Below are 18,086 nucleotides of genomic sequence, written 5' to 3'. Positions count from 1 at the left end.
CAATCGACTTTATGTATTATTCTGTCATATAGTCATCTAGTGTCTAGTTGTATACTTATTATGCGACTATGGAAGTTTTATTCAAAGACATTTGCTGTCATTGCAAAATGGTACTAGCACTCAACAACATGTAGCGCAAATATCCACCGTGTCTCAGAATAAATTCCGTCTGACTTGCAGACTAACTGGCTGAGCTATCATATCTATATATATATATATATATATATATATATATATATATATATATATATATATATATATATAGATATATATATATATATATATATATATATATATATATATATATACATAATATTTATTTTTAAAATAAATTTACCTTTGGAATAAATTGTTTAAATTCTGCGGTTTCTTCAAGAATTTCGTCAATAACTAATATCATTTTTCTAAATGGATCATCCTCAGGAGTTGCTAAGTTATTGTTACAAAATGGTTTAACTTCTTTGTTGAATACATCTGGTTGTTTAATTTTTAAAGCGATGACTGTTGATTGGAATACAGCAAGATCTCGAAGAAGGGTTTTGGCATCTTCCAAGTTATATCCAATATACCGGTCTAAATTATCGTATCCTGTAAAATTAAAAAGAAAACGAAAATCATAGTTAGACATAAGCTAATGCTTTATTTTTTATTGATGTGTCTGCTTATAGCATAATATTTTTTTCTTAATATGAAATATTAAATAAAATAAATTTTATTTGATACACCCTTAGCTGATGACGTAACAGCTACCTAAAACTATTTAAGGTTTTCACTGGATCAGCTGAAAACGAAATTAGCGCCGTAATTGTCGAAAGTTCAACTTGCTTTAATTACGTTTAAATTTTAGCGGTTATATTGCCTAGCACGTAGAGTATTACTTATAGTGGGTTGAAAATTGACAGAAATCACTGGGCTCAGAAAGGGTAAGCAAAACAAACCGGAACGTTTGCGAACGGCTACTCTTTGCGAATCTATTTAAAATGGACGCCGCTTACAAGAATCTTCCTGCTGGATGGAAAGATAGGCTTTTCTTTCCTGATTTTACTAAATACTACATCTTCTTTAAAAGTTTTAAGGCTGGAACTGGTTTTCTTAACACTGCAAAAAAACACAAATGTGTCTCACAAGCTGCAAAATAGTCTGGAATGACCAGGGACAACAAATACACGAAGGAAGCTGAAGTCGGGCTGGATCATCGGGCTTCGGATTAATTAACTGCAATCTTCAAAGATTGGCTTTTCAAAACTTCATTCGAAAACATGTGGATATTGATGTAACACCTTACCAATCTTCTATTTAGGATATAATACAACACATATAATTCAGCAAAGCTTTTGTTCCACAAACATAATCTGCCGGCTTTCTGAAATTTACACGCCGCGCTCCTTTCCCGTCAAAATTTCAAATCCACTTGAATTTGACCTTGCGTCAGTCTTTGTACCGGCTTCCTCTTTGGCAATCTTCCGTCTAACAGTCAAAGGGACCAATCAGAATTCTTTTCAACGACGCTTTTCAAGGGAGATTCAACCTTAACATTGCTTGGGTTTGAAATTCAAAATATGAATTATTTCGTTACAATATAAACAAAAACTTACAAGGAATTTTATACATAGCCCAGAAGCGTAGCAAATAAATTTTATACATTGAATATTCGATGGTTATAAGGAATTTATACATGCTACAAAATAAGTTTCCACAAAAATTTGAATAACGGACTTTACGGTCAATTTCGTCTCCAAGGCATCGCGGTAAATCTGGTACGACCATGTACAACGATTGATACAAGAAGGATGGCATAGCTAGCGTTCAGAGGGGGAAAGTAATAGAGGTACTAAGCGAGTTATTACCATTTTTTTTGCAAGAGTTTTTGATAACTGGCAAAGTTTTCCTTAATTGTATGTATGTGGTGAGAAGAATGTGATTTAAGATTAAAATACAATGTGACAATCTTTGTAATGTGAGTTAATCACCGTTTGGTATAAACTACCGTACATTAAGGAATTTGATCACGGCGTCCTGAGAGCTAAGTAAGCCGACATGGTTTTAAGCAAAGAATAACTAGCCGAGTTTAAAGGATCACATATTGTTATCATCCAGGATAACCTAAAGCCCAGTTTTGTTATTTGATTTCTTCCAGGATTTGTCCAGCCTCCACCTCGTTGTCTTTAAAGGGTCGGATTTTGATTGTTTGAAGCTTGTGGGACAATGTTTTTTTATTCAAATGTAAGGTTACGAATTTTTTTATAATTTCAAAAGAAATAACTAGCCATTGAAGCTAACAGTTTTGTTAATTTTTTCTAAATAAACATTTATCGTTAATACGCTAAGATTTGCTCTCATGTTAATTTAAAATTATATAAATAAATATAAGGTTATGTACCAGCTAAATGTCATATTTTATTTTTTTTTATTTAAATTAATGTTACTTTTAAATAAAATTAACCTTTGATAATTAATTAATAATTTAGGAAAGTTTGGTAGTTTTATTTAGATATACAGTGTAGGTAAAAGTTTATGGTCAGTATGGTAAAATTTAACAGGATATTTAACACAGATATACAGATAGCACAGATTGGCCTCCCCTCCATATCTCTAATTGACGCCCATTGCCCATTAGTGAGACGATTAGTTTCGATCAGAGATATTTTACATATATCTGGTTCCGATTCTAAGAAACTAGAGGTGGGTCGTTGACATTTTTATCGGAACCGTTTTTCGTAAACTGTAACTAGTTGATTGTTTACCAGTAGTTTCAAATAAGCGAGTACACAAACAAACATATTGGCTATTATATAATATTTATTATAACTTGAAAAATAAATTAAACAATACAAATAGTTCTTACATTTACAATACAGATTATTAAATCGGGCATCGTCTAAATTGACATTCAAAAACAGAAGTTTTTCCACTTTTCTTGGCAACCGTGTTCTTCTTTTATTTAAAATTAAACTAGATTTTGAACATGTGTTCACAAGGAACAGATTTGGTTACAATACTACAATATTTTATGAATATAGTGGTTAAGTTAGGATATACACGGCGACGGTTTTTCCACCACTGTAATGGACAGTTCAAATCTCCGTTCGAAATTTTTTGTGGGTAATATCATCAGACAAATACATGTCGACTTCTTTTATATCTCGATACAGGTGTATGTTTAGATGAGTCATGTCCAATTAATTTATTCAAAATACACCATGGACTTAAGTCATTTTTATCAGTATCTTTTTTCTTGTACTGGTTGATTTTCACTAGTACAATCTTCTTTTTCTTTTTTTTTATAGAAGTAACCAGCTTCTTAACTCTTTCTTTTGTTCTGTATAACTAGGTATTCTGATTAATGAATGAGTTTCGATTTACGATTGATCTGCATTTTCGATTTCAAATCTTTATTGATAGTCAAAGGATTTATTCATTGTAAATATTCAATTAAGAATTATTTTTCTTAGTCAAAAGTATTGACCTAGTATAACAATAATAATTTTATTTTTAAAAAATGCACATTTGTAGAAGATGCAGCTTTTATGGTCCGCTTTCTGAATATTGCAATGATTGAAACTTCTCCTGACGCATTTCTGTCCGTTTCGACTACTTCTACTACAAGTACTGACATACTGCCACCGCTACCCAAGCGTCAAAAGGTGATGAATACTTCCATTAATAAAAATATTAGTTTATAACAAAAGAAACAAATAGATATGGATTTACTAAACCTATGCAAAGAGTCGTTTCATCCGTTTTCCATAGTTGAAGAACGAGCTTTTAAAAAGTTTGCAGGGTGGATTCCTGGATATAAACCGCCAACAAGAAAAACTTGTTCATTACGTCAGGTTCATTACTTCAGGAATGTTATATCAAAACTGAGCAAATTATTAGATCATAAGTTGTTAAAGAAGTAGAAAATATATGTATTACTACTGACCTCTGGACATATGGAGTAACTGAGAGTTACATCGCAGGACAATATTTAACCGAAAATTTAGAATTTAAAATGGTTTTATTAGACTGCTGCCATTTTTCTGGAAACTATAATTCAGAAAACAGTCTAAAACGAAAAGTAAATTTTGCAGTAACTGATAATGCCTCAAATATGGTCAAAGCTATTAAAGATGTTTTGGAATGAAAACATTTAAATTGTTTTGCTCATACGTTAAATTTATTGGTGGAGGACATACTTAAATGCTGTCGTGTACAAATAGATAAAATAAAAAATACAGACTTAGACTTGGACCAAATCTAAATAATGAAGACTGGATTATTTGTTCTCAACTTTCCCATTTTACGGCCTTTTAAAGAAATAACAAGTAAAATGAGCGGCCAAAAATACTTGAAGGGTAGTTCAATGATTGTTATGGTACGCTGCCTGCAAGAATCTTCCAATAAAATTTTAGCAAACGGTAACCTTACATCCATAGTATCCGACGTAGTACAATTACTAATATCGGGTTGTACTGTTTAGTTTATTTTTCAAATTCTAATAAATATATCCTTCATTAGTTTCTTTCACTTCAATAAATATTGTGTATAAACGATAATAGCTATTATGTTAGTTTATGTAGGTACTCTCTTACTTGAAACTACTGTTAAACAATTATAGTAACTTGTTTACGAAAATCGGTTTACGATAAAAACTTTAACGACCCACTTTTACTCGTTACTTCTGGCGTTACTTTGATTCGTTGCCAAAGAATTTTGTATGAAGAATTTTTTATTGTGGCATCACATGCAGTTTATTATTTTAAGTGAGAATAAGCCACAATCGGAAGTGGAAATCAAAATGTTATATTACACTTATTCTAATGTAAAATTGTGGCATATTCCCAATAAAAAACGGTAAGCTGCGATTTAAATTCATTTCGCCCAAATTTGATTATCTTAGAACATTGTTCAAATGCTATAAAGACAACAGGTCAAATAAAACCAATAAGTTTGGTAACGTCGAATTTCTCCTTTTTTATTATTTCAACTCCTTCATTTTCGGCGATATAAAGGGCTGACCTAATATAGCTTTCTCTTTTTAAACAGGTGTTTCTCACTCCATCTCACGTAAGGTCCATACCGACCATAAACTTTTACCTATGTATTATACTTCCTATCCACCCACTGTATAATAGTAAGTACATCTTTTTATGTCATTTGGTACATAACCATAGATTTAAAGTTTGTTTTGTTGATAGATTTAGATTTGTTTTTGTAATAACTATTTATGTAAATAATAATAAACATGTAATTCTTTCTCTTTAAACTAGGAGTTTGGAAAAGTATCTCTTTTAAAAACACATTCACCCTTAAAAATTTTTTAGGAAGGAAAAACCCTAAACCTTTCTTTTTAAACAACAACAAGATTTTTTTAAACGGCGTCCCAATTTTAAAAGTTTTGAAATCTTCTTGTATATTATTTACCCAGGATATTTCTGTAAGTATTTCTTGATTTTTTTTTCGTAGTTAGTTCTCCCAGTCCGCAAAAAAAGTAATTTCTATCCACTATTTTGGTTTCCTACCAAAACGCAAGTAGCCATTCGCAAACGCAAAATCGCCATAAGCAATTTTTTGCTTACCCTATCTCCAAGCCCCGTATTTGTTTATTCCCTTTTTTAGCCATCCTGTAGGCAAATAATAATGTTACATACTGACTATTCTATGGTTATAGTTCCCAACAGATATTCTTATAGCCTCATTCCTTTTAAGTTTTTCCAATGTTTAGATCGTTGGTTATCTACTTCTCTTGCGATTTTCTGCAGCATGAACCTGATACTGCCCTGTTGGAGTTGTAAATCCACATGCAAATTATCAGTCTCTCGATATACATACACATATGCCACCATTTTAGCTTGATTGATGGGAATCCTTTTCTTTTTCTTCCTTATTCATTGTACATCAAGATATTTCGAGTAAAATACAGTCCAATCAAACATTTAATTAAAAACGAAGCAAGGAAGGAAAACAACTATAATCAACATAGTGTAATTACTTAAAGAATATTACTAGTTTCAGAAGGATGGTATAATTAAGAAATATGGGAAACTTTGTAATTAGTATACAATCTCACCTTGTATTTTTAAATTTTCCAGCAATAATACTCCGTCTCTATCAACTTTGTCGCTTCCATTTAAGTTAATTCTGCTTCCATAAAATTTGGGAAACAAATCAATTATGTCTGCAATCTTATGTTTTCTCTGAAAGTTTTGAAGCGCCGGTACAATTTTTTCATAAAATCCTATTTCTGATTTAAAGGTATTCTGGACGTTAAATATTTCTTGCGAATTGTCATCTGGTGGAATGATTTTGCCTGAAAAGTATTTAAATTAAAGCTATTTATAAATAAACGTTTCAATATTATATTATAATATTGATTACACTGTATTTTCGCCTTTTAATTAAATGATTACATATAAGCTTATGGAGTAAAAATAAAAAGACTAAAAAGAAATATATATCACGCAATCACACTATGATTCAGCCAGTATTAACTTATAGAGTGTGTAAAAGCCAAATGGAATAAATTCATTATTTAGGTTACTGTACATATTTATAAAAAATCCCGAAACACGTCAAATTTAAATTATAACTTGACATTCGTTAACGTGAAAATGCAACCCCTAATTTTTAAAATAGGAAGTATAGGCTTGTGATATATCGTTTGAAAGGTCTTTTCATTCTCCATTCAAAAATGTTGTCGCTTTCAAGTTTATTAAGATTAATTAAGATAAAATAAATTAAAATCATGTGGTTACCGAAATTCGCTACAATACAATCAAAAACTAAAATGTAATGCAAAACGTAATAAAATGTAGAACACGAAAAAGAACTATGAATTTTAATGAAGTAGATGTTCAAAATGTTCACCGCGAACGTCTTGACAACATCCTAATCTCAAATAAAACTGTCTTCTAACATTATGTAACATAACAGGCGTGATCGACCTAATCGCAAGCGTTATTCGTTCTTTTAAGTCTACATAGTCAAAACATAACGTCTTCTAATTGGATAATATTGTTATCCAACATGTCCATCATTTGCTCACATCTCCTATCAAAATCGTCTTCCATGAGCTCCTGAGTAGGTATCATCTTATAGGGATGCAATTTATTTTCTTTTAATATGTTTACTATCGATGTATGGCTAGCATTGAATGTAGTGGATGCCTGTCTACTCGAAGTATGTGGATTTTCCTGAAACTCAAGCAACACATCTAATTTGAGATCATCACTCAGTGCATTGGCAGCTGCTTTTTTATCTGCTTTACATGACCAAACTCGCGAAACTGCTTCTCTATTTAACTTATTTTTCCTTGGGATATAGGCGGTAAATTAGGAAATTTCTCATGAAATAGGCGAGTTACTTCCTATTGTGTTCGGGTGTTATCTCCGTAACCAATCATTTGTAAAACTGTCATTTTATGCATTTCCGTTAATCTAACCATTTTTCAGAATTGAATTGAACGAACTTTTTACTTAAATTAAAATACTAACAACTTAAATAAATCAATTTACTAATGCGTGTTAAAATAACGTCGCCACGAAAATTCTTTAAAGTTTTTTAATGGTTACCATCTAAAAACCACATTGCTATGGTTTTTGTTCACTTTCTCATTATCAAGACCTAAACGGGAAATAAGTTTTGACTATATTTTAGCGAATTTCGGTAACCACATGATTTTAATTTATTTTATCTTAATTAATGTTAATATACTTGAAAGCGACAACATTTTTGAATGGAGAATGAAAAGACCTTTCAAACGATATATCACAAGCCTTATCTTCCTATTTTAAAAATTAGGGGTTGCATTTTCACGTTAAAGAATGTCAAGTTATAATTTAAATTTGACATGTTTCGGGATTTTTTATAAATATGTACAGTAACCTAAATAATGAATTTATTCCATTTGGCTTTTACACACTGTATTATGTGAAACGCATGTAGAAACTATATTTACTGAAAATGTTTTTAACAGTGTGTTATGTACATAGGCAACTGTGAGAGTTTCCAGTTTTAGTAGAGCGAGTAAAGGGTGGTTGTGTGGTGTTAATGATAAGCTAAAATATAAGTTGAGAGAAGTTGATGGTCCAAAATTTGTAGATATAAAAACAGATGATAAAAAAGTAAGCAGTATTCCAGACTATCTGAAGCCTGGAGAGTACTGGAAGGAATGTTTGGAAAATGTTTAAAAGGTTTAAGTAGAAAATTTAGATCAGAATGTTGAAAATAGTTTAGTTGTAGGTAATTTTAACACACGGTTGGGGGAGGAAGGGATTCTAGGTGATAAGCTTGATGAGGACAACGTATACAGAAGCACAAGACTGAGTAAAAAGGGAGTTTTTAATGCAAAGCTGATAAATTATCTCGAGAAAAAGATAATTGGACTATGTGACGACTTTAATTTTGTTATTTTTGAATGGTAGAACAAAAGACGATATAGATTGGGAGTATGCATTTTTGGGTCCGTTTGTAAATGTTATTCTGATCATACGCCTCTAATAGTGGAGTTAAAATTCGAAGATGGCGGTCAGAGATCAACAAGTAAAGTTTGTCCGCTGCTTCCTAAAATTACTTGAATCCAAACTGATTCGGAGAAATATAAAGAAAGAATGTCTTGCGAAATTAATAGGTTAAATGAGTGGTCTGATCAACCGTAGATGACTTTAGAGTTACTACAGCAATGTACAAAAAAGTCAGCTCAAAAGGTAAAATGTAAGCTTTTTAAGGCAAAGGAGGAGTGTAAACAAAGCCAACAATGGTTTGATGGTGAATGGGCAAGAAAACTGAAGCAAGTAATTTCATATCTCAGAGTATCTAGAAAGAGTAGCTCAACATAATATAGGAAAGTTTAACAGGAATACAAGCACCTTTGTGAATTAAAAAAGAAAGAATTTTGGGAAGCTGTTGGGCTGTATAAGTTTGGAAGTTCAGCCATTGGGAAAGATGTTAACTAAAATAGTTTACTGCAACATTTTGCAAGACATTTGAATACAGAGATAATGTGAACTCTAAATGCATGTCGGAATAAAAGGTTATTCCTAGTATCGTTCAATAGCCTCTAGTAAGTGGCTTTGAATTAGTGGTTCACCTAATTATCTATCAAAGAGAGGTCTCCCGACTTCTTGTTGCTTCATAATATGCATATATATGCATATATATATATATATATATATATATATATATATATATATATATATATATATATATATATATACTGGCCCAACACCGAAAGGTACAAATGGGTCTACTGATTAAGTAAAGTAAGGTAAATATATATATATATATATATATATATATATATATATATATATATATATATATATATATATATGTTAATTGAAATATAAGAACAAACCATAAACGCAAATTTCATAATTAAATATTCGCTGCTTACCTACAATATGTAACTCTTCTTCTTTCTGGGTATTTGAATCTTGAAGCGTAACATCTATTTTAAATAATTCTCCTCCATAGTTTTCTCCAGGTTTTACTAAGTTAGTTATTTGTGTCCCAATTATCTTTTTGTCCTTATCAACATGTGGTTCTAGAAGTTTTTCTATATTTTTCACACTCATCTTTTCACTATTAAGTGAGGTTTATAATTAAATGATTGATTTTAGCTCTCAGTGTCTTATATCTTATCATCGGAATATATTTTTAAATTTGAAGTTTTTATTATACCTAGATAATTCTGTAAGTCGATTATGATCTCACAAATATTCAGTAGATCTGAAAATTAGATAATAGTAAGTTTTTGAAGATGTTGACATGGGCTGCTATTATTTGTTCATTAAGTATTTTAGTCAAATTATAAACCAAACAAAAAAAAAATAATTGGAACTATTTATAATGTGCCTTGTAAAGAAAATTGTTTTTCTACGCTTAATTAAGCTGGTTTGTCTTTCAGTTATCTTTTTAACCTTATCCAGTAACCATTTCTAGAGTGATATGGGATTGTACTAAAATGGGCATTAAAGTTAATATTGATATAAGTAACTACATAAAAATTTTAAACGAAAAAAAGAATCAATCGTATAATTTAAAATGGTAAAGAAAAATATAAACTTGAGCTTTTGTGCTATTGAAAACACGCGTAATAGTCGGAGAGATAGAGCCGAAATTTTGAACTGATCAGTCAAAAAAGGACAAAACACGAGTCAAGTTAAGATTGGGCAAAAGTAACAGATATCTTAGGGCTACGAATAACATATTTAAGTCAGAAGTAGTATCTCGTGAAATCTATTTATCCAACATTGACCTAAAAGACTTATTAATGCTTTATAAATATGTCACCTCTGCAAGTACTAATAATTTTAATGTTTTACATTTTATTTGTGTTTCATACTTACATTTACTTCTATAAAGCTAATAAAACTACCAAAATATTGAGACTTCGAGAAGAATGAAAATTTTAATTAGTTTTTAGAAAACCTAATACTCAAATTTTACTATCCATTATTGTGAAATATTAGTTAGAAGGATAGGTAGAGGAAAATCGAGAAGAAGATGGAAGAACTGTGTGGCAGAGGACTTAAGAGAAAAAGGTTTAATTGAATAATACATGAAATAAGGGGCGAAGAAGATTAAGGAACAGCGACCCCAAAAAGAGAAATGCTAAGGAAAAAGAAAAGAAGAAGAGGAACAAAAAGATTAGATAGATACTAATCACATTTGGGCATACAATTTATTGTCGTAAGAAATGTTAATCAGAATAAATCAGGGACCACTCCTTCGAGTCCTAATGCTCTACAGACCAAACTATTCTTACCCCCACCATACAACAGTGATGGGCTTTGGATTTATGGAGGCAGCCAGCGTCAAAATAGCCATATGGGGCTCCTTAGTACAAGGATCGCATTCTGAACTCTTTATAATATTAGGCAACTCGGCTCTCGAGTGTGTGGACTCCTCTTGTCCGTTTTCTAGGTTTTGTTAGTATTTTTTTTGGGACTGGCGCCTTGTTTTTTAGGAATCTCTGAAAGAGAAATCATGTATAAATACATAAGAAGTACGATGCCTTAAGGCGAGCGTGATGTATTTTTCTGATAAAAGTAGAATAACTAGAAAGTTAACTAGACTTTATTAGATATTTGCCAATGTTTATTGTTTTGGTCTTCTATGCTTTTATCTGTAGAACATTATATCATACCCTAATATCTTTAGCAGGATTCGGTTTGAGTGATCTTTGGACAGCAAATTTTATTTAGTCTTTTTATTATGACTAATCCTATCTATATGCTATCTCTAATATGCTTAAATTTTGTCTTGATCAGGATTTTTTTTAATTTAATCACAAAATAAATAAACAACCAATAAGTTTATCGATTCTCCATTATCACTGTTTTTAGCTGATATTTTATTAGACAACTTAAAACAGAAATTTGTTAACAACAACAAAATAGTTTTTTGTCTAGATATGTTGATGATTGGATAGCTCTTATACAAGGAACCCAAGATGATGCCATACAGATTCTGAATGATCTTAATAAACTCCATCCTAACATTTCTTTTACGCTGGAACCAGAATCTGACAAAAAGTTGAACTTCGTGGATATGGATATGATCTCATAATAAAGATTCTCTGGAATACAATATTTACAAAAATCCTATTCAAATAGATCATGTTATACATGAAACATCTAATCTTCCAACTGAGCATAAAATGGCTGCTTTTAGTAGTTACATTTACAGGCTTTTCATATTTCCACTTTCTAATGGGAACTTTAATTTAGAACTTGGTACTCTTAACCAAATTGCTTTTAATAGTGGTTACGATCCTAATAGCATTCCTAAGTTTCTTAATAAAGCAAAACTTTAACTTGTAGAAAAGCTTGCTTATACATCACAATGTTTGCTCCATTCTGATGCCATAAATATTATCAGGTTCTCTCCTTTACTTATATCAATAACGTTTCCAAAAAAAACATTAAAACATTTTACTTCTACAATTGAGGACATCAAAATATCTTTCAAGTCATACAAAACTTAAGGTTTCTGTTTATCTAACCCCAAAAAAAAGATAAACACTCTGGATACGAGTGGACTATATAAACTGAGATGTGATGATTACGATGCCTCTTATGTAGGTAAAACCATTCGAAAGTTGTCTACTAGAAGGACTTGGTCTTGACTAATGCTTTTTCAAGACATTTTCAGTTTTATAATTTTGCCATTGATTGTAAGTTTGCCTGAACCAGTGGTATAATACTTCAGTTTACGCATTTTGTTTTCAACATATTTTATTCTTCAGTATTTAAATTTCATATTTTAAAGTTCTTGTTGTCTATACCATTGGTAGTACTTGATAAACCATTTTAGTGTAGTCAACCAACCACTCTCTAGCAGATGGTTTAGTCTAGTTTTTACATTCACACCTTGTCTTCACTACACTTTCCCCAAAACTAACACTTTAGTTATCACTAATATGTTTGAGTGTGAGATCCGTATTATACAGTGTACATATAGTCATTAATATAATTTCATATTTCATCTGTTGGCTTCTCCTATATTAGTGGTCAGTTGGACTTTTGGTCAATGTTTAGTTTAGCATAGAATTTTTGAAAAAACAGAGCGCTCTAATTGTGACTGCCTATCTAAGTTGTCATATCTCAGATGACACTTTAACATTTCCGTTAAAACTAGGTTAACTGTCTCCTGCCGTAGCCACAATGTAGCATCCCAACAATTCTTAAACTGTTTGTATTTTGTCTAGTGTTAGTTTCTGTGTAAAAGTGTTTAAATATTTATAACATTTCTTGATGTGCTGATGACAAAAACTTTTGAGGAAGTAAGTCTAAACCATTATTATTTTTTTCCACCAGTAACGTCATGTTTTTTCGAAGTTTGGTACGTTTCTCTCACTTTGAAAAACGTTTCTTTGCGTATGTTAGATGGCTCTGACGATGCTCTGAGAGCAAAAATACTTGAGCAAGATTTAATAAGAAAACTGTGCTTAATATCTGCCTTTTATTCGTAAAATTTTCTTATATCATTTACAGTATACTTACTTGTTTCAGATCTATAAACAGTAAGTGTTTAGCTACGTATCTGGGTACATTTACAGCTTCTCTAAAGTATCTGTTGTGTGCTGCTTGCATCTTCTTTTTGTTTGTGATAATGCTGTTTATACCTAATTGGGTTTTTATTGCTAATTTGCTTCTTTTTCTTGTTAGTCTCTTATTGTGACTCTTATTATGACTATGATTTCAAGGTATTTACCTTTATTATGTCATTTAATGGGTCTCTCTTATACTGCTAGCTGTTGTTTTAAGCTAGCTATCTTTCTTTTTTTTTAATTCTCTCCTCAGTCTTCTCTCGATTTATGACTATTTTCCATTGAATACTACATTATTCTACTATCCAATATTCTATGCAGTCTGTAGATTTTTTACAGTTATATCCAGATTCTTCAGTTCTGTTCCAGGTTCCTGTGTTGTCCAGTAACCGAGGAGCTGATTAAATGGAAATTAAGCATGATGCAGGGCCAATCACCAACGGTGGAAAACCTGGAGAAAGTCATTATAGAAGCGATATAAGGAACCAAGATAAGTCTCTGAGATGTCAAGGGGATACCATACCAAATGAATGTATAGCAATGATAAGAAGGTTAACTAGAGCAAGGGGCAGGGCAGGGATTAAGCCTGATGTCATTGAGGAGATCAAGGAAGAGTACCACGCTTGGAAGAAGAAACTTTACAGGAAAATTCGAAATTTGTGTAGAAAAAGAAGTTACTGGAAAGAGTTGTGTGAAAAGCTGTATGAGGACATCTAGGGTCAAAGATACAGGATTGCCACCCTCCTTATGAAAAATGACTGTGGGCAAGATGATCGAGGTAACACGAAAGCTCTTTGCTAGTATACATAGCTTAAATGTAACTTACGATAAAATTTCTGTCTTCTTGGGAATAATCTTATTATCTGATCAACACCAACTGCCGAGTAAGCGGATGATGAAAAAATGATCCTGAGTGCAAGGTAGACATAGTTGTAAAAGCAATACAGAGACGTCGATTCAAAGATATATCTGCATCTAAATGATAACTTGAATATAAACACTGACAGGTTTTACAAGGTTCGCCCTTTGTTTGATTATCTATGTAATTTATTCAAGCAAATACCAGTTGGAAATTCAGTTGCTATAGATGAGAGCGCAGTCCCGTATTATAGACGTCATCCTACAAAACAATTTATACGGTGCAAACCTATTCATTCTAAGTTAAAATTGTGGGTGTTAGCAAACCCGAATATATTTGTAGCTCACGCTGAACCATACTTGCTATACTATGTGCATACTATGCATATACTGTGCATACTATGCATACTATGTGCGGTGCACATACAAAGCTTCCTAATACTAGCCTCGGACAAGAAGAAAATGTAGTACCAGGACTTATTGAATATATGCCAACGTTCCTAGCGGAACTAAATTATATTTTGACAATTTATTTACTTCTGTGTCCTTATTTAAAGAACCCTTTAAATGAGACTTGGAAGGAACTCGAACATTGCGAGAAAATAGAATAGCAAAATGCATGAATTGGCCTCCGAAAGAATCTTTTAAGAAATGAGAGAGAAGGACGACACATTCCATATCTAAAAGCTAACAGCTATTATATGAAATGACAATGCTGTTGTAACAGTATTGTCAATACTTATTGTCAGTTGGTACACGTAAACAAAAGAAAGTGACGATTGACGTATTACAACTTCTTACATAATTTGGATGTTCTCCAACTTACCCGGGCCGCATATATCGATTTCAACATCCGCTCATTTAGAACACTGAAGAACGGACAAAAAAAAATACATTATCGTGAAAGGAGACTTAAAGTACCGCCGATGCAACAAGTGATAAAGAGGAGCAACATACTCTTGTAACAAATGTAATGTACCCCTACATGTGACTTGCTTTTAAACTTTCTATAAATAATTTCCATACTATATAACTCTGCTTTTGTTAAAGCAAGATTAGTTTTTAATATATTTGTTTTACATAAAAAAATTTATTATTACCAAACCATAAGCACTCCGTGGCAACTAAAGTTGCCACTCATTTTGACAGACCTTGATTTTTTTAAATTTTTTAGTAAATATATGTATAACATTTGTAACAATATTTATAAAAAAAATTGAAACTTTTAAGCTTTTTTTGTTTTGAGGAGTTGATGGATTAAGTCCCATGCAAAGCGAGCAGATCTAACAAACTACTACTGTACTGTACTGTACTGTACTACTGTAGCGATTTTGCCATTGCACGCACATAAACTGGGGAATTCCAGAATCTACTGACAAACTACTACTGTACTGTACTGTACTGTACTACTGTAGCGATTTTGCCATTGCACGCACATAAAATGGGGAATTCCAGAATCTACTGACCAGGTATGCGAAGAATACCTGTTATTGATGTATAGGAGATAAGTTAATTCTCACAATCTACGGTAGGTTTTTATTGTAGTAGAATTTGTAGGATACCGGTTTCGAGGCTTACAATATGTGCCTCATCATCAGGTCTCAGTACAAATATCTTTGGTTTTAACAAAAACTAGAAGCTAAAAAAATAACAACATGAAACAAATAATGAACAAATAATACACAGCTTAAAATCAAATAGATAATATCAAGCAAACAAATTTAACCTAAATTGAGTAAGAGACTTGGTACTATATAATATGATGTTGATTAGATGATATAATGGAAAAAATTAATTTGGTAAATTGACGTACTATACAATACATTGATACATTTATGGAATTGGTAATATAGTTCACTCTTTAGGGAGTATTGTCTCACTGTATTGCATAGTACATCAATCCTTTCACCAAACAATTTTATGCTATATTAAGAATATGTATTTGACAAATAGCTAAGAAGAAATAAATAGTAGACAATTCTTTTGACACTTGTTTGCAAGAATTGATGACTGATGGTAGAGACCTATAAATGCTTTCAGTTTTACAGCGTCTATGGGCTTGGTATCTCTATCGCGTTTGAAGGGCGATTTAACACTTTCAATATATCGGTTGGTCTGTTGTAAAATTACACGCAATATTTGGTCATCCATAATATAACTCCATCATTCCAACTGAGTTAATACCATTATTGCAGCACGACGGAGATGGTAGAGACCTATAAATGCTTTCAGTTTAACAATGTCTATGGGCTTGATATCTCTGTCGCGTTTGAAGAGCGATTTAACACTTTTAACATATTGGTTGGTCTGTTGCACAATTATACGCAATATTTCGTCATCCATAATGCAACTCCAGCATTCCAAATGAGTTAATACCATTCTTGCAGAACCTATTACACCTTGTAACTTGAGAATAAGATTATGTTGTTTTTAACGAAATCTCTGTGATGGGGGATTTTTATTCCATTTTGTTTTTAAGAGCTTCTTTCCTTTAGTTTTCTCTCTTCCAATAAAAAAAGTTGTTTTAGTCTGCGTTAGATCCATCGTAGTCATTATGGTCACTAGCTTCTTGCTCGGTATCTGAATCGTTGTCACGAGATTCGACTTCCTATTCTGCATCTGTGTCATTATCAAAATCGTCCTGTAAATCACCTTCGTCGTCGTTAAACATAAAACTTTGTAGTTCTTCAACATCTTTAGAATCCTTGAAGTTATAGTTTTTACTACAACTTGCCATGATAAGCGTATTTTCAAACTAAAACATATATAAATTTGTTAACTTACAAAAAAGTCTCCAACCAGGGGCAGTGAATCAATTTGATGTTTATGAAGTAAGTGTAAGTATAATTATATAATTTTAATTCTAATTAATTTAATTTTAATTTTAATTAACAATGTTCAAATTAATATCTTCGTTGTAGAAAAATATATTTACTGATGACCGATTACGTTCTGTAAAATAATGACTGGTAGGAAGGTACTGGTGACGTCAATTACAGACTGTTTACGAGACATACATACTGGCACAGAACATATTTGTTTTGTATCAATTTGAACAGTCGGGCCCGACGAAAGGTTAATCGAAAAATTAAACGAACAAGCAAAATTCAGAACGGAAGAGTTGGCTATGGAAGAGCTATTTAATATACAATTATTCGCAAATATATTATCAAATGACAACACTTTCTGTAAACCTCATAGAATAAACTGATCCCATTCATATAAACCGATAATTTAAACAGGGATATACCATATGCAAAACTATGCAATAAATACTAGAACGACTATTAACTTATATCTTATATCTAGAAAATTTAAATAAACAAACAATAAAATAGGATCGAAGATAAAGTGAAATAAAATCAAAATTACAACAAACTTAAAGAAAGACCGAGAAGGAGGGAGGAAAGAAGAGAGACCTACGTTCAATGATAGATAATCTTGACTGATTAGATAAAAGCATATAAGATTATGTTTATATTCATTTTTAATATTAAAAATCAATTTTTATATGAAACATGACTCCACCAGTCGATTAAAAAATATATCAATTTATCTTAACCGACTTTTTATGGATAAAACTCACTTTTTGGTTATTAACAGGTGAAATGTTTATCTTATCAACAATATATAATATTGATTTGGAAAAATACATATTCATAGAATAGAAAAATTACTGGTTTTTATCAAATAATTACCTCTTATCTTCTATATTTGAACAGCATCACTCTTATATAAAAATCTATAAAAAGCACTTAAATATTTATCAATTTTGCTTACTAAATGTATCGAGATAAAATACATTTTTTGATAATAAGACATGGAAATCATAAATGAAAATTCACTAATACATAGTTCACGTCATTAAGTGCTATGTGTAATTATCGGATTATTGGTATGACAGAAAGGTCAAAATAAGCACTTATACCCACTTTAGAAGACGTCTTTAATTAAGCGCTTCTTACCTTTAAATTTAAATAAAACAAAGTGCGTGTGAGATATCACCGAAATTATTTATTCATTTAAAAGACTCATGCCACTATCTATGAAATATTCTCCTCCCCGTTCCTTGACCCCTTCTCAGAGAGCCAAACGTTAAAGTGGATGACTGCAGAATGTTTTTTGAGTATTTTTCGAACGTTTTTGTACCCTACCTAAAGAAGTCTCAAATAGAGTTTCTCGTTCTTGTCTT

General features: G+C 31.4%; 1 protein-coding gene across 1 annotated transcript in view; it reads right to left on the bottom strand.

The window, feature by feature from the left end:
* Positions 1-18,086, bottom strand: part of LOC140446378 (uncharacterized) — an 81,394-nt gene that overhangs the window by 45,560 nt on the left and 17,748 nt on the right. The window contains exons 2-4 of the mRNA XM_072538923.1: positions 9,377-9,711; positions 6,053-6,292; positions 338-588 (exon numbers count right to left, since the gene is read on the bottom strand). Of these exons, the coding sequence (XP_072395024.1) occupies positions 338-588; positions 6,053-6,292; positions 9,377-9,557 (672 nt within the window). The 5' untranslated portion in view covers positions 9,558-9,711. The remainder of the gene's footprint in view (positions 1-337; positions 589-6,052; positions 6,293-9,376; positions 9,712-18,086) is intronic.

Source organism: Diabrotica undecimpunctata, chromosome 7 (assembly GCF_040954645.1).
Source record: "Diabrotica undecimpunctata isolate CICGRU chromosome 7, icDiaUnde3, whole genome shotgun sequence".
NCBI lineage: Eukaryota > Metazoa > Arthropoda > Insecta > Coleoptera > Chrysomelidae > Diabrotica > Diabrotica undecimpunctata.
The sequence above is the reverse complement of the archived record's forward strand: the minus strand, read 5'-3'. Positions and strand labels throughout refer to the sequence as shown.